Source organism: Saccostrea cucullata, unplaced genomic scaffold (genome assembly GCF_032062105.1).
Source record: "Saccostrea cucullata isolate Sc308-1 unplaced genomic scaffold, CSIRO_AGI_Scuc_v1 ctg496, whole genome shotgun sequence".
In the NCBI taxonomy this organism is placed as follows: domain Eukaryota; kingdom Metazoa; phylum Mollusca; class Bivalvia; order Ostreida; family Ostreidae; genus Saccostrea; species Saccostrea cuccullata.
The window spans coordinates 69,407-93,081 of NW_026930996.1; the positions used below are offsets into that span (position 1 = coordinate 69,407).

Here is a 23,675-nt window from a genome sequence, read left to right on the forward strand (position 1 = left end):
TTTTCATCACACAATACACGGTGTGTTGTACACGGACCAACAGGTAGCTGAGGATTTATCTGTATTTCTCTGTACTGCAATCACGGGTGACATCTCAAGGCCGGCTTTTTGAATGTTTCGGGCACCTGCTGTACACCTAGCTATCTAACCGTACACAGAGAAATATATCTCTACTTCGTTTTTATGGCTTCTTTGACCCGTTTGAGGAATTTATTATTGGCTGACACGGGAGATGTAATACCTTTGGAGCACATTAGTTGATTGTGACGTAGTTGGTGTACGGAAACTATTAAGTGTTTGTTTTACGACAGCTACTATTTACCTAGGTCGTCAGAAGCCAGGTTATTACAAATGAGGCCACAAATGTTTCAATTTTAAATCGATTCAGCCAATCTCCACAAACCGCTTTGGGAGAAATTATTGTACCCGTGAGTGCCATAAAAGAGGAAAGCACGTGTGTTCCTAGGTAAAATAAATGATTGAATACCTGGAATCTGGAACATCTTAGACGTCTAATAGTAAGTATTCCTTGTAGATGTGTGACGTCATTCTATTATAACTCTGATTTTATTGAGTCGATTGTCTCTGTATCAAATATTCCACTATCGCCAATATCAGCGTGATGGAGTATTAAACTGTGAATTAAATTGTCGACATTTCTCCAGTTTCATTATCATATGTACATTGCACATATTCATAATGCCACTGGCCATTTGTTTTATCACAATTGAGATGAGGAAATTTCCAGTTAAGCAAAATGACTTCCGAAGAACACGGTGATATTACGGGATTTACTTGTAGTTTTTTTCCGCCTTTGTCTTAAAGTTGATTGAACATGTCTTGTTGCCTTTTTGAAACATATCTATTAGAAGATAAATATTCTGTATTTCACATACTTGAATATATCTTGTGCCATTGCATACTGAGTGATAAAATCACTTCTTAGACTTCGATGATATATATTGCATGACTGATTGTAAATCTCTCACATGTATCTCGGAGGTCACTTTTGTTTTAGTGAATTGTGTGGATTTTAATCCAATTGAGTACATGTATTGTTTTTCTTTCAGATAAAGGCCATACACAGATGACGGTGAACACACAGAGACTTTCAGACGTTCAGGAAAGACTAGAAAAACTTCTCACAGACAAAAAATGTCTCAACTCAAAAGTCACTTCCGACGCATTTTCAGGATTCAAAGCGGCTGTCAGCAAGGTAGAGTTAATGGCATGCATCCAAGGACGACGTGAGAAATAAGAATGAATAGTTCGTACACATAGTACAGTGAGAAATAGATTCTGGGGAGGATTGTATCAAGTTTTATTTTGGTAGGTAAAAGCTGGACAGACAGCCGATATCGGCTCCTCTTTAAAGAAGCTGGAAATAAGCCTCAAAGGTGAAGGATCCTACAAGAATGTCAAGGTCGGGTTTGAAGCTGCCAAGACCGATATAAATGAGGTTCGTTTTTTATAATACTTTCTATAATTATATTGTACATCAAAAAGTCAGTATAATTAACCTTCAGACGTAAACACCAAATGATTAAAACTAGTCTTTGATCAGGGTTTACATTTCATCAAAAATTTCAATGACTACTGAATAGGTCTAAATAGGTTATAATTTCATAAAAGTCATTCACGTTTAAAAACTTAAGAATCTAAATGAACAGTTCAAAGGGAAAAAATTCTTAAAATGAATCGAAGAGACGTCATTTTACGTGGTATGTTTTTTATTAAAACCCTGACCATGCTGTGTTCTCTGGTGATTCTTAAAGCATTTAAACCTTAAAACGTACATTAAAAAGTGTAATGCTTTTCTAAACAGTTCGATTTAAAAGTAATATAAAAGGAGCTATCCAATTGAAATTCGGTTAGGCAAAATGGGTCTTCTATGAGAGTCTTTCTAGAAAGACGAGCTCTGAACGCTGAATGCATGTAAACACTTGGATTTATTTCTGTTCATCATGAATTCAGACCATATATTACGAATAATAGACCAGTGCTGTTCTCTGCAATAGGAATGTTCAAGTCTGTTAATTTTTATATTTACACCCTCTTTCGTCTAGTTTGTCGAACAATTTTGATATAAATTTATTTCGTATTCAACATATGCACGCACCCACCCACCAAGTTCCTTTATATAAGTTAATGACAAATATTGTTTTAGCACGAATGTAGGGAGTTACGTTAACTGTAGTAACAGAGATAAAGGAGTGAATAGGACACTCTTTGAGGTATATTTGGGTTTGGTGTTTTAATTGTTGATATCTCTTACTTTATTAACAGTATTACACTGCTCTGTTTCGCTACAACTGTATGTAGTTTCTTCGATATCAATACTCTGATAATTCAGTGAAATAAAAGATTGATTGATTGATTGATTGATTGATTGATTGTATGTTGTTTAACGTCCCTCTAGAGGATTTTTCACTCATTTGGAGACGCCACCACTTGCCAGTGAAGAGCTACATATTTTTTCCTATACTCGGCACTAAGGGCCTTTGAGCAGTGAGGGATCTTTTTCGTGCGAACTCCTCCTGCGACACGGGACCTCGGTTTATACGGTCTCATCCGAAGGACCGGTCTCCACGTCCCACTGTGTGATAAAAAGACATCAGAAAACAAACATCTGCCAAATAAAACTTAGCTGCTCAATGATCACGACTATCAAAAACAGGTCTTATTGTAAAGAAATGAAAGCAAATAGACAAAATAACACCCGAATTTCCGCGCATTTTATGCCCTGTCTTTCTTTTCTTATGAAATGTACTAGTATACATTTTATAGTTCACATAAAGTTTCAGTGAAATTAGTTTTTAACTAAGCTTTCCAGTAATTTTTTTTGTTCATTTTATCAAAAATCGGCGGTAAGAACATTAAAATTTCCAATGCATAGCTTTTTGCAAATTTTTAATAAATGAATTCTGTGAAAGATTTAATACTCGATGTTAAATGCAATAGAACAGCGCGTAGACAAAAAAAATGTTTTATTTTAATTCAGCTCCAATTAGATCTAATATTTAGACATAAATCTGTTCAATTGGATCATATTTATCTAGATACCGAACTATGACAATTCAGATGTATAGATTTTTTTTATCTGAACATTTAGCTGTTGTTGAGTTATCACCGTGTTTGTAGAATCGATACATTTAAACATGTTGTTGAGATTTGTCAAGATAATATTAAGATACAAGTTGTCACCTCCTCGAGTTAAAAGTACAAAGTAGCCCAGCTAAAAGCTTTCTCAAGATAAAAGTTATTATCATTTTCTCCGAAATCAAGCATGTTATCTATGCGTTTTCATTTTCATGACAAGAACAACCCAAACTTTAGCTTGTAAATTTAATTTTTTTTTTACAAGAATCAATATCCGAATACTTGATAAAATGTTAATAATATTGGGTAGATTAAGGGTGCAATTCAGTCAAATTTATCAGTTTAACTATAACTACCCTAACAAAAAAATACTATAGTTAACTATAGTACCAGAGTAAAAACCTTTGAAACTTGATTTACTTTAGTGAAAACTTCAGAACTTTGCCTTACTTTTATTGAAAACTTTGGAACTTTGCTTTACTATAGTAAAAACTTAAAAACTTTGATTTAATACTACAAAACCCATGAAAATATGTTTTTCGTTCCCATTCTCATGATTCTGTCCATTATACGATATTTCTAGGTTAGCATTCATAACAGCTCAAAAAAAAACTTTTTAAAAGCCCGACCCGTCCCAAAATGAATTATGTTTAAGAAATGAATTTTAATGCAAACGTTTTCTTTTGCGCCGATAATTAAGCAATATTTATTTTATTCTATTTAATTTTATGCAAATATAACGTTATGGAGAGAAAAAAAATACTTATTCAAAAATAAAATTTGCATCATTTAGTATCAAAATATTTACTTCGATAACTCTAGTCAACATTTTTTTTTTAAATAAAAATATAGCATTTGAACTAATAACTTTGTATATTTCAACAAAGATGTACAACAATACCTAGCTCGAACCAACCAACCCTATATCAAACCTCTTAAAACAGTTAAATAATTATAAAGATTTTATAAAATTAGATAAGTTGGTAAATTAATTTAAAAAATTAAAACTTTAATTAACTAAAGTAAAAACTGGAACTTTGATTTACTATAGTAAAAACTTTGGAACTTTGATTTACTATACTATAGTAAAAACTTTGGAACATTCCTTTACCATAGTAAAAACTTTGGAACTCTGATATACTATAGTGAAAACTTTGAAATTTTGATTTTCTATAGTAAAAACTTTGGAACTTTGATTTACTAAATTGAAAATTGTCTAATTTTGATTTAATATTGTGAAAACTTTGGAACTTTGATTTACTATTGTTTACTATTGAAAACTATAGTTGACTATAGTTTACTCAAGTATTTTTGTTAGGGTAAGAATGGTTCTGAATCTGTAACATAATGTATCAATATAAATTTTATTTATTTAGAAAAATTTTTGACGCCAAAGAACAAATTCCCCGAAATTGGATTCCAGAGAGAATTGGAATTTATTTTCGCATATAGACTCGCGGCCAGTGGGAATATGGCTTATTTTTCTCAATCTATAGATTGACTTTTTATTCTCGATGAGTATGAAATAGACTAGTACAAAATGATTTTCTTTTGAGTGTTGACTGTTTATCTACAGTGAGTGAGGGGGTACTGATCGGCTGTGGTACACTATTCGATATTTAATTTTCTAAGATGGTTTTTGACATTACTTCGGTACTCGTATTTTTGTGTATTGGACACAGTGGGGAGTACCTGTGGTTATGATGTTCTGCGCTGAATATATCGACATTGATCCTCTAAATCTATTGGAATATTTATGATGATTGCAATGAACATTTGATGGGGTTTGTCGATATTTTTACTCCTCTATATCCAGAACTGATTGATTGTTGACCCTCAAGACAATATCAGACTACTCAGTCTCAGAGGGATTATTTATAAAAAGTTCATTCTATTGTTGCGCCTATTAATATGATCAAAAAGGGTTGACGTTATTGTTTCTTGACGATAGACACAGAATGAATAAACAATTTGTCTTAGTATCGTATGCCTATCTTACCTCAGATTCCCTGCACGTGCAGTGCACGCACTCTCTCTCTTCCATTCTCCGGGCCCATGCGTCCAGCTTGGTTTTTAACATTTTCTTTTCCGTTTTAAATCCAAAATTCACGCGTTTTTTGGTTATGTTCATTGTTCATAACAGTACTCCTAATGGAATGAGTTAACAAAATAATTTCAACATTAAAACAATGGGAACTGTCCTTAAGACTGAGTGGGACAGGGGTGATTTTCTGAGTTTGTCGGTTAAATTACATATCTTGTCACATTGAGATATCTAATCCTCGGAATTAGCTTCTACCGCGATGTTAATCGTAAATTAAACAGAAATCATCTCTCATGAAAAAAACACTTAATCCTTTATTGATAGTCAATTTGTAAATTAATAAAATGCGTAAAATATCTAAAAATCTATGAAACATTTAATGCTTCTTAAGCTGTAGGCATTACTTCGGCATCGAATGAACGGATAAATGTCAAGAAAAGGGATAAAAATTCAGGGCCATCACAATCAACATAGGCGTAGTTATAGTCTAGGGTCATGTAAAGGAGATAGCTTCAACAATATCTATTATAGCTTTTATAAATCAAATTTTGATTACATGTATAAACTAGAGGCAAAATTATTTTATGTTGTTTGTAAAAATAAATAACTGTGTTATTATTTGATGCTATGTATAAATAGATGGTGAGCTTGAGATCTAGATAAAAGATACCACAGAGTCTGACAAATCTATATATTTCACATTTTGGATGTTTTCCTTGAAAAAGACGTTAATGGTAATAGGGTAATATAACAACCGAAGCTTTGTGATAAACGTTATGACTTTAACTTTGCAATCGTCAACTTCCCTTACCTATGCACAATATACTTTCATCACCTGCATCAGCTGCATACGGAGTATATATATCTTAGTTGATTCCATACGCAAGAGCATGCTCTACATACAAACAGTTTCTAGAACGAGGTTAATTATTGACAAACAAGTTGCTGAAACAAGAATATCAGCAGTCTCATTTAAAGTCGTCATTTCGTAAGTTCTATAGTCGATACCATGACCTTGTCAGAAAGTACACTTTATCATTGAGCCTAAGGCTGACTGACGTTTTTCATGCCAATTGTTAGTCCATTATTTATACACTGAATTGGCGACCGTTTTTTCCGGGGGTTTTTCCCCCGATCATGACAGAGAGCACACGGCGAGCGTGACCAGTCGGCAGTGGATGCTCACACCTCCATGGAACCTGATCCCACCTTTGATGTTTTGGAGGCCCTTGTTTGCTCTGCTCCTATTATGTATTGTTTTATGGACTTCTGATCTTGAATAGTGTTCGTTATCTCCATATTTTTCATGGCATCCTGTGTTCGCTGCAGAATAATAGTTACAGAAATTTTTAATTATTTTAACGAGAGAATATGAAAAACAAAGCTCCGAATATTCTAAAATATCTTACAGCATAATAATATCAATTTGATTACATAAGGTTTTTGTGTGACAAAAAAGGCATCTAAAAGGCGTCTAATATTCACACAGGACAGAGTCTCTAATGTTTAAAAGTGTTTATTACATTGCATTTTTGGTCCGACCTCTCAGGCTCAGGGAAGCTAGGGCTCATAACTCAGATTTATTTATGACTATTTATTTATAAATTTTTTCTAGGAAAAATTATATAAATATGAGAAGTTTTGATCAACGTTAACTAAGATTATCAAAGTATTTTGAGAATTTAATAGTTAACTTTTTTATGGTTTGAATTCTATTAAAATCTGTTACATGAGATCTATAATTATAGCTGCATTATAAAAACAACACCTAATTAAAGATTTTAGGTGCACATGAATCCCCCTCCAGAGTTAAGCCTTCCCTCAAAGCTACTCAACAGCCAGGAAACTCTAAACAAGCTAACCCTCGTGCCGTCACGGTAACACTCTCCAACAGTCACGCCCGCCAAAAACTGCGTGCCGGGGGACCCGGATACCAAAGGCCGCACATAGAGCCAGACGCTCCCCCCACAATACGGACCCGAAGACCACCTGTGGAGATGTGAGTACAAAGCTGCCTTACAAACTAGATACCTTTCAGAGTCTGAGACAAGCAATTCAAACAATCAGTTTTGTATATTTTTATTTTCCATACAAGCCAGAATAAAAGCAAACAAGTTTCACATCAGTATTAAGTAAAATTTCCAAACCTTTCAGAAAGGGATCCCTGACCAAGAACCCAGGACCTGAGGAAATGTCATCATTAAATAAGACAATCTCTCGATTGTTTAATCATTTGGAAATCAACAAACTCTCAAAGGAGAGTGATATCAAACCATCCACTAAAGTACGTCACCCTCGCCGGTCACCTAGCCCCCATCGACGTCACAAACGCGAGGAATATGACGTCAAAGAACTTCTGCAGAGACTTCAAACATTTGAAGATGAACTTCAGAGGAGGAGGGAAAAACAAAACGAAGATATACTCAGGTAAATTGAGAATAAATTTCTCAAAAAGAAAAAAAAAGAACGAAGAAATACTCAGGTAAATTCAGAATAAATATCCGAGAAAGGAAAAAAAAAACTAAAACGACGGAATTTACACGTACTATGAAATATTGGGATAATGAACAGTAAGCAAGCTTCAAAGAACAAAAATGGACACCTATAAGCATAAGAGATGGGATCTGGCCCCAAGACCGTAAACTGAGAACAGACTTAAGTCAAAATTTCAAATCAATATAACTTTTGAAATAATTTTGATAACAAGATAAAACTTTTACCATATGTTTTAATTGGAATATTATACAATCCTGCAAACTTTTGATGAAGTATGTATCATCAATAAAAAGCCATTCTAATTTGACTTAAGTCTGTTCTCAGTTTATGGTCTCCAGGCCAGGTGTCATGGGTAAGCATGCATCCTCTGTAGGCTATTATCATGAAAAATATGTGGCCAATTGAATGTGAAAGTAATGGCTTAACAATTTTTTTCAAAAAAAAAAGTTAGTCGACTTCATTTTAACGATAGCAAGTTCATTGGTGTTTGCAATATTGTGACTTTAAACGAGACTGTTAATATTTTTGTATCATCTATCATCTATTAAAAATAGCAAGAAGAAGAGAGAAAAACAGTCTAAGAACGACGTTCATCAATTTTCTAAATTTCATGTATCTTTCCTTGTAAGAAATGTTCGAGTCCGTTCAATCTTTCGATAAGATTTTTCTTTACCCAATTTAGGTTTTTCTTATCTGAAGAATACGAATCTCTATTGGTTTACACCTACACATGTTAAGATAAAATAGGTGTATTGCATCAGCTTTCTTCACAAAAATATTCAAAGATAACGAACAGTGATCGATCTTTAAAAAATCCTCAAATTATACTAGTATATGAAGGGGCCATAAAAAACGAACACTGGAAATTCCAGAGGTGGGATCAGGTGCTCGGACGAAGAAAACATCCCCTATTAACCGGTCACACATGTCGTAGGTCCTATGTATTGATTAGGTAGACATCCCCTGTTAACCGGTCACACATGTCGTAGGTCCTATGTATTGATTAGGTAGACATCCCCTGTTAACCGGTCACACATGTCGTAGGTCCTATGTATTGATTAGGTAGACATCCCCTGTTAACCGGCCACACGTGTCGTAGTCCTATGTATTGATTAGGTAGACATCCCCTGTTAACCGGTCACACATGTCGTAGGTCCTATGTATTGATTAGGTAGACATCCCCTGTTAACCAGTCACACATGTCGTAGGTCCTATGTATTGATTAGGTAGACATCCCCTGTTAACCGGTCACACATGTCGTAGGTCCTATGTATTGATTAGGTAGACATCCCCTGTTAACCGGCCACACGTGTCGTAGTCCTATGTATTGATTAGGTAGACATCCCCTGTTAACTGGCCACACATGTCGTAGTCCTATGTATTGATTAGGTAGACATTCCCTGTTAACCGGTCACACATGTCATAGGTCCTATGTATTGATTAGGTAGACATCCCCTGTTAACCGGTCACACATGTCGTAGGTCCTATGTATTGATTAGGTAGACATCCCCTGTTAACCGGTCACACATGTCGTAGTCCTATGTATTGATTAGGTAGACATCCCCTGTTAACCGGTCACACATGTCGTAGGTCCTATGTATTGATTAGGTAGACATCCCCTGTTAACCGGTCACACATGTCGTAGGTCCTATGTATTGATTAGGTAGACATCCCCTGTTAACCGGTCACACATGTCGTAGGTCCTATGTATTGATTAGGTAGACATTCCCTGTTAACCGGTCACACATGTCGTAGGTCCTATGTATTGATTGGGTAGACGGAACTATTCCTTGTCAATTCAGTATAAAAGCAAAGGCCTTATAATTCTAAGAAACAAGTTAGCCAAAAAATCCAGCCAATTGATAGGTTATATTTGTTATTAAGGTCATTATAAGGACAATTACATTTACAAAATGAGGCTTATGAAATTCCTTTAACATCAACTTATCAGAAAGTGACTGTAAGTAGCTTGATTCGCTTTATAATGATATCATAGTGAACCCAGAGCAAGCTTTTGAGTAGCAAATAAGGTCAGAGGCATGAAGACCATAAGCAGGTGATGATAACAATCTGTCCACTCAACACACACAATAGGAAGAAGGGGGTTTCATTGGACGCTTTTCTGTGCATTTTTTGACGTCCTGTTATTCAAACATAAAAGGATGAAAAGCTTATTTACTGTCCAGCTTAATACGCATTCATAGTATCTTAAATATCTTAAAACATAACAAATACCTTTATCGTTTATAATTATATTATTAATTATAAATTATATTAAATTTCATAATGCTTTCGTTTTGATTGAGGGTATAATCTAGAAAATTAAAAACGTAGAACATAGAGACTAGTACTATTTACAATGATTTCAGGTAATATTTAGAAAATAACTATTGATTAAGGCAAGGGCGAAAGAAAAAAAAGACGAAATCCTCATATGAAATTTAAAAAAATAAATGTTACAACACGGAGGGAAAACCAGAATCAGCCTCAAATACATTCATTTTTAACACAGAAATTAATAGGAGACTGATTCATTATACACTGACGTATTATAAAATTTTTACGAGATGGAATCTCAATGGACCGATGTGATTTCAAACTAAACTGGTTTTTATATTCGATGCCTGACAATATAAACTCTATAGACAGGGCTTTAATAGATTTCTAAAGCTTTACAGTGAAAATTTAAAAATAATCTAATAACTTTAAAATCAATAATAATTTTATGAATGTTATGTAACCCTAGAAGGATTTATAGGCAGTATAGAGCATTAACATGACCAAGGTTCGTTCATTTACAGTATATTAAAATTTATAGTTAAATTTTTTATAACAATCTCATGAGAATTTCGTTTGTATTTTCAGTTTACAAGCTCAGATTCAGAAGTATAAAATCCAGGCTGCAGACCAATCAAAAGAACTGGAGAGGTTAGTCAAATTAAAGCTAACATAATTATCTGATGAAAAAATCCTCCATTTTTCAAAATCTTGTTTTATTTTTGAACTTATTTGAAGCAAGATTTGTGCAAAATCTTATGCATGAAAAGAAGAAAACACTTGCTGTGGCCTTCAACTCAACATTTAGATATATTATTGACAACGTATTGTCAATTAACAATGGTAATTCTATTCCTATGCCAATACGATTTATCCAGGTGAGCTTTAGATAAAATATACCACAGAGTCTGACACATATGTTTCATACTTGGATATTTTACTTGAAAAAGACGTTAATGGCAATCTAACAACCAAGTTTTATGATAAACGTGATGACTTTAACTTTTCTATCGTCAACTTCCCTTACTTATGCAGCAATATACCTTGATCACCTGCATACGGCGTTTATATATCTCAGTTGATTCAAAACGCAAGAGCATGCTTTACGTATGAAGGAATTTCTAAAAAGAGGCAAATTATTGATAAACAAGTTGATGAAACAAGAATATCAGAAGTCTCGTTTAAAGTCATCATTTCTAAGTTCTATGATCGATGCAATGACCTCGTCAGCAAATACAATTTATCATTGAGTCAAATGCTGATTAATTGACGTTTTTCATATTAAGTGTTAGTCCATTATTTACATAATGAATTGACGACGGGTTTTTCCGTTATTCCCCGATCAAGACAAGGAGCACCCGGTGGGTGTGACCGGTCAGTAGGGGATACTCACTCCTGCATGGCACCTGCATGGCACCTGATCCCACCTCTGATGTTTAGAGGTCTGTGTTTGCTCTGCTCCTATTTTTTTTTTTTGGACTTTGATGTTGAATACTGTTCGTTATTTCATTGTCCTTCATGAAAAATAATAAACAGTGATCAAATTTTAAAAAATCCAAAAACAATACACATTTGTTAAGATGGCATAAAAGGTGGGATTGGATGCCTAGGACGAGTAAGCATCCCATATTGACCGAGCACACCCGCTATATGAGCAATATGTATTGATCCAGAACTTTCCATAGTCAAGTACAGTACAAAAGCAAAGGCTCAAAAATTGGTTTGAAACAAATTAGACAAAAAATGTGACCAAACTTTGGTTATACTGCTACTATATTATAAAGACCATAGAATTTACGAAATGCCGACTTTTAAAGAAGTGTAAAATCTACGTGAAGGTAAAATCTATGTAAGTCAATAGCCTGCATAGGCTAAAAAATGATTTCACTCGGAGCATGCTCTTGAGTATCAAATAAGTTGGGAGATATAAACATTATATGCAGGTGATAGCGGGCTGTTATTACACTAATGGGGAAAGTTGATGATGGAATTGTTCAATTCATCTCTTGTTTTTCAGACAGATAGTTGTTGGTTGGTCCATATCGCCTATAGTCGATAAAACGTCCAAATAAAAGACATATGGCATACTCTGTGGGGTCTTTTAGCTCAATTTCAAGTCCATATATCTTGAAATACAAGATACCATAGAGCATGACACATCTATTTCATATTTGGATATCCTATCGAAAAAGACGTCAATGATAATCATCTAGCAGCCAAGCTTTTTATTAAACGTGATGACTTTAACTTTTCAATCTATCAAGAATATACCTTCATCACCTGCATACGGGCTTAAAATCTCTCAGTTGATTCGATACGCAAGAGCATGCTCTACATATGAACAATTTCTAAAACAAAGTAGGTTATTGACAGGCAAGTAGATGAAACAAGAATATCAGCAGTCTCGTTTAAGGTCATCATTTCGTACGTTCTATGGTTTATACAATGATCTTGTCAACAATTGCATGAAGAATTTATTATTGAGTCAAATGCTGGCGTTTTTGTACTAATTGTTATATTATTATTTACACATTGAATTCTCTTCGGATTTTCCGATATTTCCCGATCATGATAAGTAGCACAGGGTGGGTGTGACCAGTCCACAGTATTTGCTCATTTCTCCATGGTACCTTTAATGTTTTGGGGGTCCGTGTTTGCTCTGCCCAAAATTAATATTGTTTGATGACCTGTTGAGCATGAATACTGTTCATTATCTCAATAAATTTTATCGAGTTGACATCTTGTATAAATGGTATATCTATTGTTATTTGATATAAGATAATGGTAATATAGCCCTCTTCCATGCAGTTAATGGATATTTAGTAAATGTTTAATACATTCACGTGTTTGGAAACTATTTAGAAAATATGTGGAAAATCATGTGATAAAGAGACAATTAATGCTTTTCCAATGCTTTGACTACAGGAAATAGTATCAGAATGTACATTTATCAATAATTTCCGATTCTACTGACTGTTGTATGGTGGCTATTACCAAATTACCGACTTTAGAAGAATGTATTGTATATCTTATAGTACATATCTTGAGATTTATTATTTTTCATTTGTACATATATGATAACAACATAAAGTAAAAAAAAAGACAAAAATATGTCTGGAAAATCCGTAAACTTTCAATGAACCTGTACAAAACAAAACAAGAAAAATAAAGTTTGAGATTGGACATAAAAGCTTTGATTTTTGTTTTTCATCTTAGATTACGTGGGATCCATTCTATCACCAACAAGGCTAAAGGGAGACATGTAGGAATGATTGAAGAGAGGTAAGGAATACCAATAAATATAAAGGTGGACAGGTAGACGTGAAATAGAGAGGTTTGTATCACTATAATTAAGCTAAATGTAGTGATAGACGAGAGGTTTGTATCACTAACAAGCTTAAGGTAGTTATTTTAGAGACGTTGGCTTAAAAGTAAACGGTGACGAAAGTTAACTTTCTTATGTACATTAAATAAAAAAAAAGGCCAGGAAACATTGGAGCAACTCAAAAATGTAAAGCGTCTCCATATGAGTGAAAATTTTTTCAGAGGGACATTAAACAAATAAACAATCAATCAATCAAAAATGAAGAATCTTAATTTATTTAAGACAACTAATTGATTTAGGAATGCTTATAAAGTGACAAAAATCCTCTGAGAAAAAGGAAGCGGTTTAGTAGCTACAGACACACACAAATACAAAAAACACAAAAGAATGTGTCAATTTTCATAAAAAAATCTTTGTTTCGAGAATGTTTCTCTTTTGTGTAAACAGGTCTTGGGAGTGATCATGAAAATAATTTTTTAGATTCTAACACGTACAGCCAGTGATATTTTTCTCTTTTATTTTTCCTTTGAAATCATAGTTGTTCAAATAATGTATGAAACACTATAGATTTAAATATCTGAAAACTACAAAGTTAGCGCGAAGAACTTAGTTTTAGCAATAACAAATATGCAATATTCTTACTCATGAACTTTTTGAGTAGAAACAAAGATAACAGGTATCATTTATTGAAACTTAATTGAACTATATCTATTTAAAAATATTATTCATAAGAAATTATTTCTGAAAATTTGTTCAACTCCAATTATTGTATATATGCCTTGGATCTTTTTACGGGAGAAAATAAGAAGGGAACTAAAGTCCAAGTTTGTATTAATAATATCATCTCTACTTCAAAGACATTTTCTCAGATTAACTACAGTAACTACTTTTAATGGTTTATATCCAATCACTGATCTGTATGAGAGCTTTTTATTTTAAAATGACATGAATTTTTAAATGTATTGGTCACCAAAAATGTGACCTTTTTATAATACTGCATTAATAGTGGTTTTGTCGAGTAATATGCCTCATGATAAGAAAGACGCTGTATAAATATGTGTACTGAAACATTAATAGAAATAACTATACTCTTTTATGTAAAATTATTTTGATCCTTACGCAACAGAAAATTTAAAAAATAATGTTCGTTATGACAAGGCTTTAATTATTACTCGTACTTCTCAAGTACCTGGCTTCAAAACCATAAACTGAGAATACACGTAAGTCAAAATTTTAAATCAATATTACTTTTCTTTTAAAAATGATAATGAACAGAATTTGCATTTATTATTTGTTGGAATTTGAATATTATACATAACTGCCAAATTTTAAAAAAAAAAATTATAATAAAAAAAGATATTCAAGAACAAAATTACTTAATTACTTAATTAAGGACATATATTACAGCCAAAAATTTTATGCGTGGATTGATAAATATTTTTTTTACCGATTTTGCATGAAAATGACATTTTAAAAAATACATTCCTAAAATAGAAAGACTTTGTTTCGTCTTCTATGTAATTCTATACACATTTTAACACCAATTTTAAACATTGTGAAAATCTTACAAAAAATTTTATTTTATCTGGCAAACATTATTAAGACTGCGTGCCTAAATATAAATCTGTGAGAAAAAATGCTTCTTTCTGAAAAAAAGTTTTTGTTATTTATCTTAAGTCTGTTTTGAGTTCAGTTCATGAGAGTCCACATGTATTTTGCACTGACGATGCAAAATCTTAAATTTATATTAATTATGATAGCCATTTCTTATACTAGTATATGACTCAATGTTTAAAAATAAATATTCATAAAATCGCTTGTTTTTAGAGAGTTTTAATTAAATTTTTAAACATTTTACAATTTATTAGGTACCAAGAGGAGAAGAAAGACTTCGAAACAAGAATGAAAGAGCTTGAAAATCAACTGAAAAAGAAGTACGAAAGGTATAACAAGAATTGAAAAAAGTAACCATTCTAAACAAAATATGCATTAGAATTAAATGAAAAAGGGTTAATATACGGCGTAATGATCGATTTCGGAATTCTTAAAAACAATACAAAATGAAAAGTGCTAAAACAGACCTATGGTAGATCGCACTTTATCTTAACATGAAAAATCTTAATACTGTTTAACTTCATAACCTTAAAACCAATCGGTCCATGGATGCTTAATAGTAAAAAAAAAAATGAAATTCTTGAGATCATTCTCCAAGGAGGCGTAAGCGCCTATCAATTGGTCACTCCCACAGTGAGCCTTATAAGACGGAGTTATCTGCTTAAATTTATTTAAAAACAATGGTCTTATTATTGGTAAAAAGTCAAAATACTATCCATTCATAAGTTTATTTTCAAACAAGCTATTAAGGTCATAAACTATAAAAAAGAATTTTCGAAATATGGACTTTAAACAAGGTTGTTGAGATCCCTGAAGCATCAACCTCTTTGTCGGTAGCATGTTTCAGATTTTTAAAAAAAAATCACTGTACTCAGACTACGGTATTTTGTATCGAGTAAATTGAGAGGTATAAGCAGCCTAAGTAATATTGAATATAGCAACTTAAATATAAGGGAAATTGACGATGAAAAAGTTGACGTCGTTTCGTTTGTCATACAATCTAGTTGTTAGTTGGTAATTATTGAATGTCGTCATAACATCTAATAACGAGTTCGCCGAAATTTACATGTATCATAAAGCATATAAATGAAAGCAACTAAATATTTATCTGAATGTCAAATTGAAAGCTGCGACATTTTTACAGTGATTTTGTGAAAGACTAATCACAAGATGTGAAAAATTCCGACTTGTGTTTTTATTGAAGAATCAGTTGTCTTAAATGTTTTTTGTTTAGTTCATGTATATAGTGAAAAATATTACAGATTAGTATTTTATAGTTGATGATTATAGTTAATGTTTAACTGCTTAAAGTGCAATACAAGAAAAAGAGGACACAGAAAACACTCTCCGGAAAGACCTTAATAAACTAAAGAAAGAAATCCAAAAGGTGGGAAGTTTAAGTTCCGGTGTAAAGACCTCCAAAAGGCCACGATACAGGACAGAAACTGACCAGTTTGATGTAGGAGAACTCGTGTCCACTCTGGACATTGTGGCAAAGGACTTACAAAGTCACCAAGACAAGAACAAGTAAGAAACTTATAGTAGAGTGAGGTAGAACTGTATACATTAAAGCAATATGAGCTGCAAATTTGATGTCGGAATTTTTTGTTGCAAAATTGTAAATAACAATTTCAATGACAGAAAAAAGAATAATGTTAATAAACTCCCGTTGTTCATAATTGCAATAGAAGAACTATTTAAAAGCTTCCATTGAATCAAAGAATGGGTGGACTTAACTGGCCAGAAAAAATGCCTTAATTTAAGTTTCATAAAATGCCTATTTTTTTCCATCATATAAACCTCCAATATCTTAACCGTGTGTTCATGGTACGGATGTGAATTTAAAACGCTCTTTTCGAGGTTAACTTAAATAAATATCGAAGGCATGGTGCCTAAAGATTTCTTGAATATCAATAGATAATCAGGGTCACGCATTTTTCATCTTCTGAATACATAGTCAGCACAAAGAAAACTGTAGTTGTATATTGAACAAAATAATGTTATATTAAAAGGAGAAGAGACAAACAAAATAATGTAATTTAACAAAAAATTTTTTAAAAACAAACTTTCGATATTGACCTGTTTAATATTACAATTCAAAGTGAAAACAAAATTCTTGGAACGTTTTAAGAATTTATATTAAGTATTGTTTTAAATGCATTGAATTAATTTCAATAGCCCCGCCTCCTATAAATATTGATTGTGTGACATAAAAACCACACCGGGTACATATCGAATTCCGGAAGACGACACTCATGTATCGTTGCTTCAATTTTGATTCATAGCAACAGGGCATTGTTTTTGTACAAATGTTCCACCTAATATAACCAAGTATATGTAGCTCTTTCCATTGTTCGTAATATATTTTGGATTCACTTCATTTACAGATTGTTCGAGGAGTCGCAAAAAGATCCAAAATAAGGCGTTAAGTCCACCCATTCTTTACATTATTGTCATCCTGTACAATAATGATTTCTCCTATTAAACTGTATATTGGATTGTAAATAGAAGTTTTCCTTTTGCTTTATTTCGTTGATCATAAATGTACAAATTAATCATAATAACACATTTTAACAGCAACATAAAATTTTCAAAATTACTTCTGGTCTAGAAAAGACAGGACACTTCACTAGAGAAATGATGCTACAAGAATTAATTTTTCTTGAATACATAAGAACAATTATTTAGATAACCCAAATATTAATGCATTGAATGAATTTCAAATAAACTTTGTAATTGTATTTAAATCATCATATCATGTGTCAAATTATCACGTTATATTTTTCTTGAATTGCATTTTCAAAACAATTGAATTTCTCTTGAATTGCACAATACAATTGCAAAAAATGCAGCTCCAACACTATAAATAATTTTTAGAGGAATAGAAGAAGATTCCACCGTCTGGAAGAGTAATTATTTAGAATTGGAGAAGGAGATAAATAGATTTTGTCACGATATATCGCCGTCTCTTCGGAACAATTCAAAGAATATAAGCACTCTCCGACCTGGCTCTAATTCGGTGGCGGCCCTTCAGTCCCTCTTAGAGGAAACCAGAACAAATGTTGTTAGCCGACTGCAGAAAATGGAGGAAAAAGACAGGTGAGAACGCCAGGTACTCAGGGTCCACTACCTGTAACTATAGGTGTGTGTGGTGATGGTGAATTCAAATAAAAATTACTTTTTAATATTTGTATTTAATTCTTTTATTTTCTAGCAAAACTTTATTCTTATACTTAGCCTGTTTTTCCTATCTGGTAACTTTGAAGAAAAATAAATATTATAGATTTCTTTTTATATGAAAATACTTTTCAAATCATGACATACTTCATAAATCTATGAAAACCATAAAGTATTCGCACTTACTGTTCTTTCAAAAAAATCTACTAAGCATATTCTTTTCATTAATGATTATTTTTCTTCATCAATTTAATAATTTTATTCATTTATTTTTATATGATCTGCTTTTTGACAATTTAAAGCACATAACATAGACTAACCTTTTCTTTATGGTAAAGGGATCTACCTTTAGTTGAATCTCCTCCATTTCTGTCTGTTCTCAGGATTTTACAGGAACAGGACCAACAAATCAGCAGACTCCGCGAGTCCAGCTCTCTGTTGAGTCAGTTGGTCAGCGAGATTGAAGCTTCCTTTAAACAACTTCCATCAAATGCACACCGTAGTGAAAGCACATTGTCTGTTCGAAGCAGCTCCAATCTTAGATCTATAGAAATGTTAAAGCACATACGACTGTACATTAATGATTCTCTTAGGTAAACTAGAATTTGATGGGTTTTTTCTCACGTTTTTGCTTATTCTTTTTTCCATACAAATTTCATGAATTTTTTCTCCGTTATTTATTTTAGATAATCTTTTTTTTTTGTCTTTTAAATGTTTTGTTATGTTTTTTATTCTTATTTTGCTGATAGATATTTAGTAGCAAAACTCGATCTTTCACAAATTTTAGTGCAACGGTGGGAAAAGACAAAAACCTCCGGGAAGTAGAGAACGATTTAGCGGCTCTGGAGAGTCGCATCATGAATCTGGACACAGGGGTTACGCCCACTTATACTGAAGACAATATACACGGAGACACGCCCACTCCTACCCGACAGCTGTCAATCGTCAGTCAAAGTCACGAGGGCGTGACTGAGTCGTGTAGCAAGCTGCTTAAAAAACTGGATGTCGTACAAATAGGATTTGTACAGATTCAGACACAGAATAAACAAATGGTCAAGTTAGTTTGATAATTTTTATCAATTATCATTTTGTTTGATTGTTTGAAAAGGGATGTAGAAAACTAGATATATTTAGAATACACTGATATACATTTAGAATATATGTTGAAATGAATGCATTTTGAGCAGTTTGTTCATAATTAAATACTTTTTTTAAAAAACTTTTAGCCTTCAATTAAAAAAAAGGTAAAATTTAAATAGAAAACGTTTATGAAATAATTACATTTCTATAAATATAGAAATTATTGTATAGAAATTTCTATTATAGTGATATATATAAATCTTTTTTTTATTTTAGTGAAATAAACTCCCTGAAGAAAGCATCAGATTCGTTAGCTAAGACCAAACAAGACCTAGAGGGGATTTGTAAAGTTTTGGACGTGTCGCTGCGGGACGTGGATACCTCCAATATTTCTCACGTGGTGAGGGTCTGTAAATCAGGGGCGGAGTCAAAGGTCAAGGAAGTGGACATTAAGGAGGGGTAAGTAAGGCCCTCTTAATAGGAGGAGGAGAGGTAGATATATATTGTGAGATTATAGGGAATTAATAGAAAAGGTTATACATGCCTTTATTGAGAAAAGAGCGTGAGGAAATGGTCAGGGATGCTGTGATTGGTGTGACGTAAATATGAGTGTTTTAATTTTTATATAAACTTTTTAATACATTCAGTATTCAATATCAAAGTCCATAAAACAATTAGAAACATCAGATGAAACCGTGTGCTCCTTGTCAACGTAGAAAATTTCGTCATCAATTCAGTGTATGAATAATGGACTAACAATTAGTATGAAAAACGTCAGTCAGCATTTGACTCAATGATGAATTATATATGCTGACAAAATGATTTATATAAAAATATGCACATATATAAAAAAAAATTGATCCATGATAGAAGTAATTTTATATGATATTGATTACTACAAAACATCAGATTTCAGCATTTGGTCAGTTCTAACAAGGTCACTGAATGATAATTCACGATGACGGTAAAATATGGATCCTATTATTAATCAGCCCGTATCAATGTCCTCTGAATGATTGCATGGTTCAAGACAAATTAATCACATTTCTGTCAATACCTCAATCTCTGGTCACAATCATGGTAGTATATCTAATAAAGTGACCTCTTACTGTTTACGTCAAATAGTCTGATGCTGCAAGCGTGTCGCTGTTATCATCAGCAATATTGTATATTTATAATCAGGTCGACATTAGATAGGTATAATCTAGCTGAGTTATTTCTCTTGTTATGCATTATTTCTGTTTTTTAGGATAATTCAGAGGACAAGATCAGACTTGGACAGACTGAGGGAAGATATACACAACTTATGGGAATACGTCAGCGACGACAACTCTGGCACGCCAGGGGGAGACAAATCTGACAGAACTGCCTCTCGATCCAGTAACAAAAAACAATCTACCTCGGTCAAGGCCACGCCCTCACGCCCCTCCACCAAGGAGGAAATGGACCAGATTCTAAGACAATTCAATAAACTGAAGGGAGAAAACTCTACCTTATATGCGTACGTCTGAATACGATAACTATAATAATCCCATACAGTCAATTCAAGATTTATTTACCTTGAATAAAACTGCCCTTATTCACATCTTTATATTTTTTTATTAACTTAATCTTTACCTTTTATATATTGTTATGAAGATTTCGTAATTATTGATTCAAGGACATTACAAGAAAAAGATGGCACCGTGATTGATGCAGAGAGCAAACTGAAAGTAGAAAGAACGCACCTTGCTCAGCAGGTCAAGGACAGAGACGAGAAGCTGGCACAAACTCTTATAGAGTGTGAAAGGTCCGAGTCCCAACTAGGACGATTCACAAAGATAAAAGATTGTTTAAAATTGGAAAATTATATTTTTGATACGTTTAACATGAAAAAATCTTACAATAAAGTAATTTTTTGAAATATATAAGAGATGCTATTAAATTATCAAAATTGACTACAGAGTGAAATTGCTAATTTATATTGTCCTAAATTGTTTTTAAGTTTAAAAACGGAACTTAATAAGGCCGTTTCTGAGAAAGAGAAAGCAGAAGAAAATGCAGAAAAAGAAAAATCAAGTTTACACAAACTCAAAGACCAGCTAGTAGAATTGGAGGAAGAATTCACAAAGGTCAAGGACACATATGAAGCGCGAGTGGATGACCTTCAGAAGAAACTCCGAGAGTCTGCGGAGGAGTCTGATAAACTCTCCAAAGAAAACCAGAATCTGCTCACAAGGTACTTACCTAATGACCATTGTCTCCTTATGCCATAAAAATCATAAGTAAGGATACATTCATATTGCGATCCAGAAGATGTCATTAATTGTTCATTAGGTCAGCAGATTCTAGCTGCATATAGAACACTCATTAGCTTAATGAAGTCCCGAGGTTAACCTCTGTCTTGGTAGATATTGTGATTGTTTGTCTAGGATGTGTTTGGTTTGCCTTCTGTCCAGAGCTATGGTTAGGTGAGAATGCACTTTTCCTCCAATTACTGCTAATGATGACAAATAAATGTTCTTATGTTGAACAGACTGAGCTCTGTGGCCAGTGCACAGCTAACAGACGGTAACCCCTCCATAGCTGACCTCAGTGATATCAACAGGCCCACGAAGATCGCCGAGAAATTCTCCGAACTTTACGACAATGAATGGACGGAAGCATTCGAGGCGCTGACGGGTCAATATCATATGAGTGAGAAGGAAGCAGTAGACTCCCTGCTGAGGATCCTTAAGGTTTCTGTAAAAAAATTATTTTTAATTTGTAAACCGTAATATTATTTTAATAGAAATAGGCGTTTCTATAAAACACACCAACTTCAATATTTAGATATAATCTACATTTCCCTTTAATGAAATCGGAGATAACTAGCAATAATTAAGCTCAAAAATTTATTTTAAAATATTAAATCTAGAAGATCGAAAACGGATTTCCAAAACATGATAGGTGAGATCAGATGCCATAGACGAGAAAGCATACCCTGTCCCAAACTGACACTTTATTATTTCAGCAATTAACTTTATAACTAAAGTAAACAAACAGTAACTGTTACATGCTTTATATAAGTGAGTACATTTTTAGGATTGTTACAACTTTGGTAAAGTGGCCGCCAGTGGCCAGTTATCCGAGCTCCACAAAGTTCTCCTGATGCTGCACACTTCCGGCAGGACACGAGAAACGGTTTGTGGCATTTTATCTCAAAGCTTAAAATTTCCCATTTATTATGTGACTCCTGTTGTCAATATGGCTACCCAAGAGAGTCATATGAACGCTGGAAAGGTTAATTCTGTAACCTAAAGGTACTGCATTCATAATCTAATGGAATAATAAGGACAATTCATTAAGTATCTCTCGAAATTCTTTTCAATTTGTTTCTTGTGTGATCCAATAATAAAAAGATAAATATTCCCATTTCATTTTTGTTATTTTGTTATAACCTACGGACATTTCAGTCAATAGACGAGTTATTTTATATTCAATTATGGTATCAGCCAATTAGAGCGCAAACAAATAATGAAGGCATTAGCAAAAATTGTGATAGGGAATACAATAATCTCTTATTAAGATTAAATTTAACTTTTATTTTTAGCTTGTATTGTCTAGTATTAAAAAGTTATCGAAAGAGGAAATAAAAGCGGTCAAAGATTTAAGAAAGACTTGTGCTGTCCACGCAACAAGGGCAGTGTTAAAGGTGTGTACATCAATAAAATCAACGTTTACTTAAATAATTCAAAAAATGTATCTTTATGAGTCTTTTCAAAAATCCACCTTTTTGGAAAAAAAACTCTGTTTTGTACTTCATGTTTGTAAATATAATGATGTCCACTATCACATAAGTACAATACAATCTTAGGCGGGAAATTATAATAATACTTCTTTACAGGAGTAGTCACGCATCATATCTAATTTGCTTCTATTTCAGTTGTTCAATGACACTCCCGATGGGCGGACCGTGCTCAGTGACTCCCAGCAGTTGTCCTGTTCAAGTTTCATCTCCAGGGCCGTGGAGCTGTGCTGGTTCATGAATGTCCAGGACCCGCCTCTAGCAATCACGTGGTCTGTCAAGCCCGGCGAGAGCTGCGACACCTCGCGGTATAAACAGTTCACACATTCCGGTCAGTTCGTGGAGTTCCTCGTTTGGCCTCCCCTGTACTTATTTAAGGACGGGCACCTGCTCAGTAAGGGTGTGGTTCAGTGTATATGACTAATGTTCTAAACTTTTCATTCACAATAACAATTTGCCAAAAGTGGATGTATTTCTATATACTTTGTTCTGTTAATTGTTCTGTGAAATAATAAATATAGATTTTTATATTTCAATTGCTTGCTTGTCACTTGAAACCCATTTATATGAAAACGATGTAAAGCAAATGGCCAAAAATAAAGATCACAATGAAATATTGCAGACATCAAATATTATAGAAAATCTTTATTTCAGTTTTGGAACCAGGGGGTTGTAGGAGCATGAACTGATTATAGAGAAATTTTTAAAAAATGACAAAATTAATTAAAACTTCTAGAAACTAAATGTAGATGTAGCATATAAGAGAGGCGGGTTCATAGTGATTAACAAATATGGGC

The 23,675-nt window shown here is 33.2% G+C and overlaps 1 protein-coding gene across 2 annotated transcripts; it reads left to right on the forward strand.

The window, feature by feature from the left end:
- Positions 1 to 23,406, forward strand: LOC134230955 (uncharacterized). Of its 2 annotated transcripts, XM_062712815.1 has the most exons (20): positions 1 to 518; positions 1,071 to 1,216; positions 1,334 to 1,459; positions 6,922 to 7,142; positions 7,298 to 7,570; positions 10,505 to 10,567; positions 13,133 to 13,198; positions 15,110 to 15,184; positions 16,167 to 16,382; positions 17,733 to 17,954; positions 18,416 to 18,625; positions 18,820 to 19,089; positions 19,389 to 19,571; positions 20,362 to 20,613; positions 20,773 to 20,901; positions 21,097 to 21,330; positions 21,628 to 21,829; positions 22,176 to 22,274; positions 22,684 to 22,785; positions 23,017 to 23,406. In XM_062712815.1, the coding sequence occupies exons 2-20, from the start codon at positions 1,088 to 1,090 to the stop codon at positions 23,296 to 23,298; spliced, it is 3,354 nt and encodes a 1,117-aa protein (XP_062568799.1). In that variant the 5' UTR covers positions 1 to 518; positions 1,071 to 1,087; the 3' UTR covers positions 23,299 to 23,406. The 2 variants fall into 2 exon arrangements, with proteins under 2 accessions (XP_062568799.1, XP_062568800.1); XM_062712816.1 differs by lacking the exon at positions 18,416 to 18,625.
- Positions 23,407 to 23,675: the final 269 nt, after the last annotated feature.

What these genes read in the sequence shown, in the direction of transcription:
- LOC134230955 (XM_062712815.1), top strand. Translation starts at nt 1,088, where the DNA reads ATGACGGTGAACACACAGAGACTTTCAGACGTTCAGGAAAGACTAGAA. An exon ending in CAAAACGAAGATATACTCAG is followed by an intron (nt 7,571 to 10,504) that starts GTAAATTGAGAA and finishes TTGTATTTTCAG; the next exon opens with TTTACAAGCTCAGATTCAGA. An exon ending in ACTCTTATAGAGTGTGAAAG is followed by an intron (nt 20,902 to 21,096) that starts GTCCGAGTCCCA and finishes ATTGTTTTTAAG; the next exon opens with TTTAAAAACGGAACTTAATA.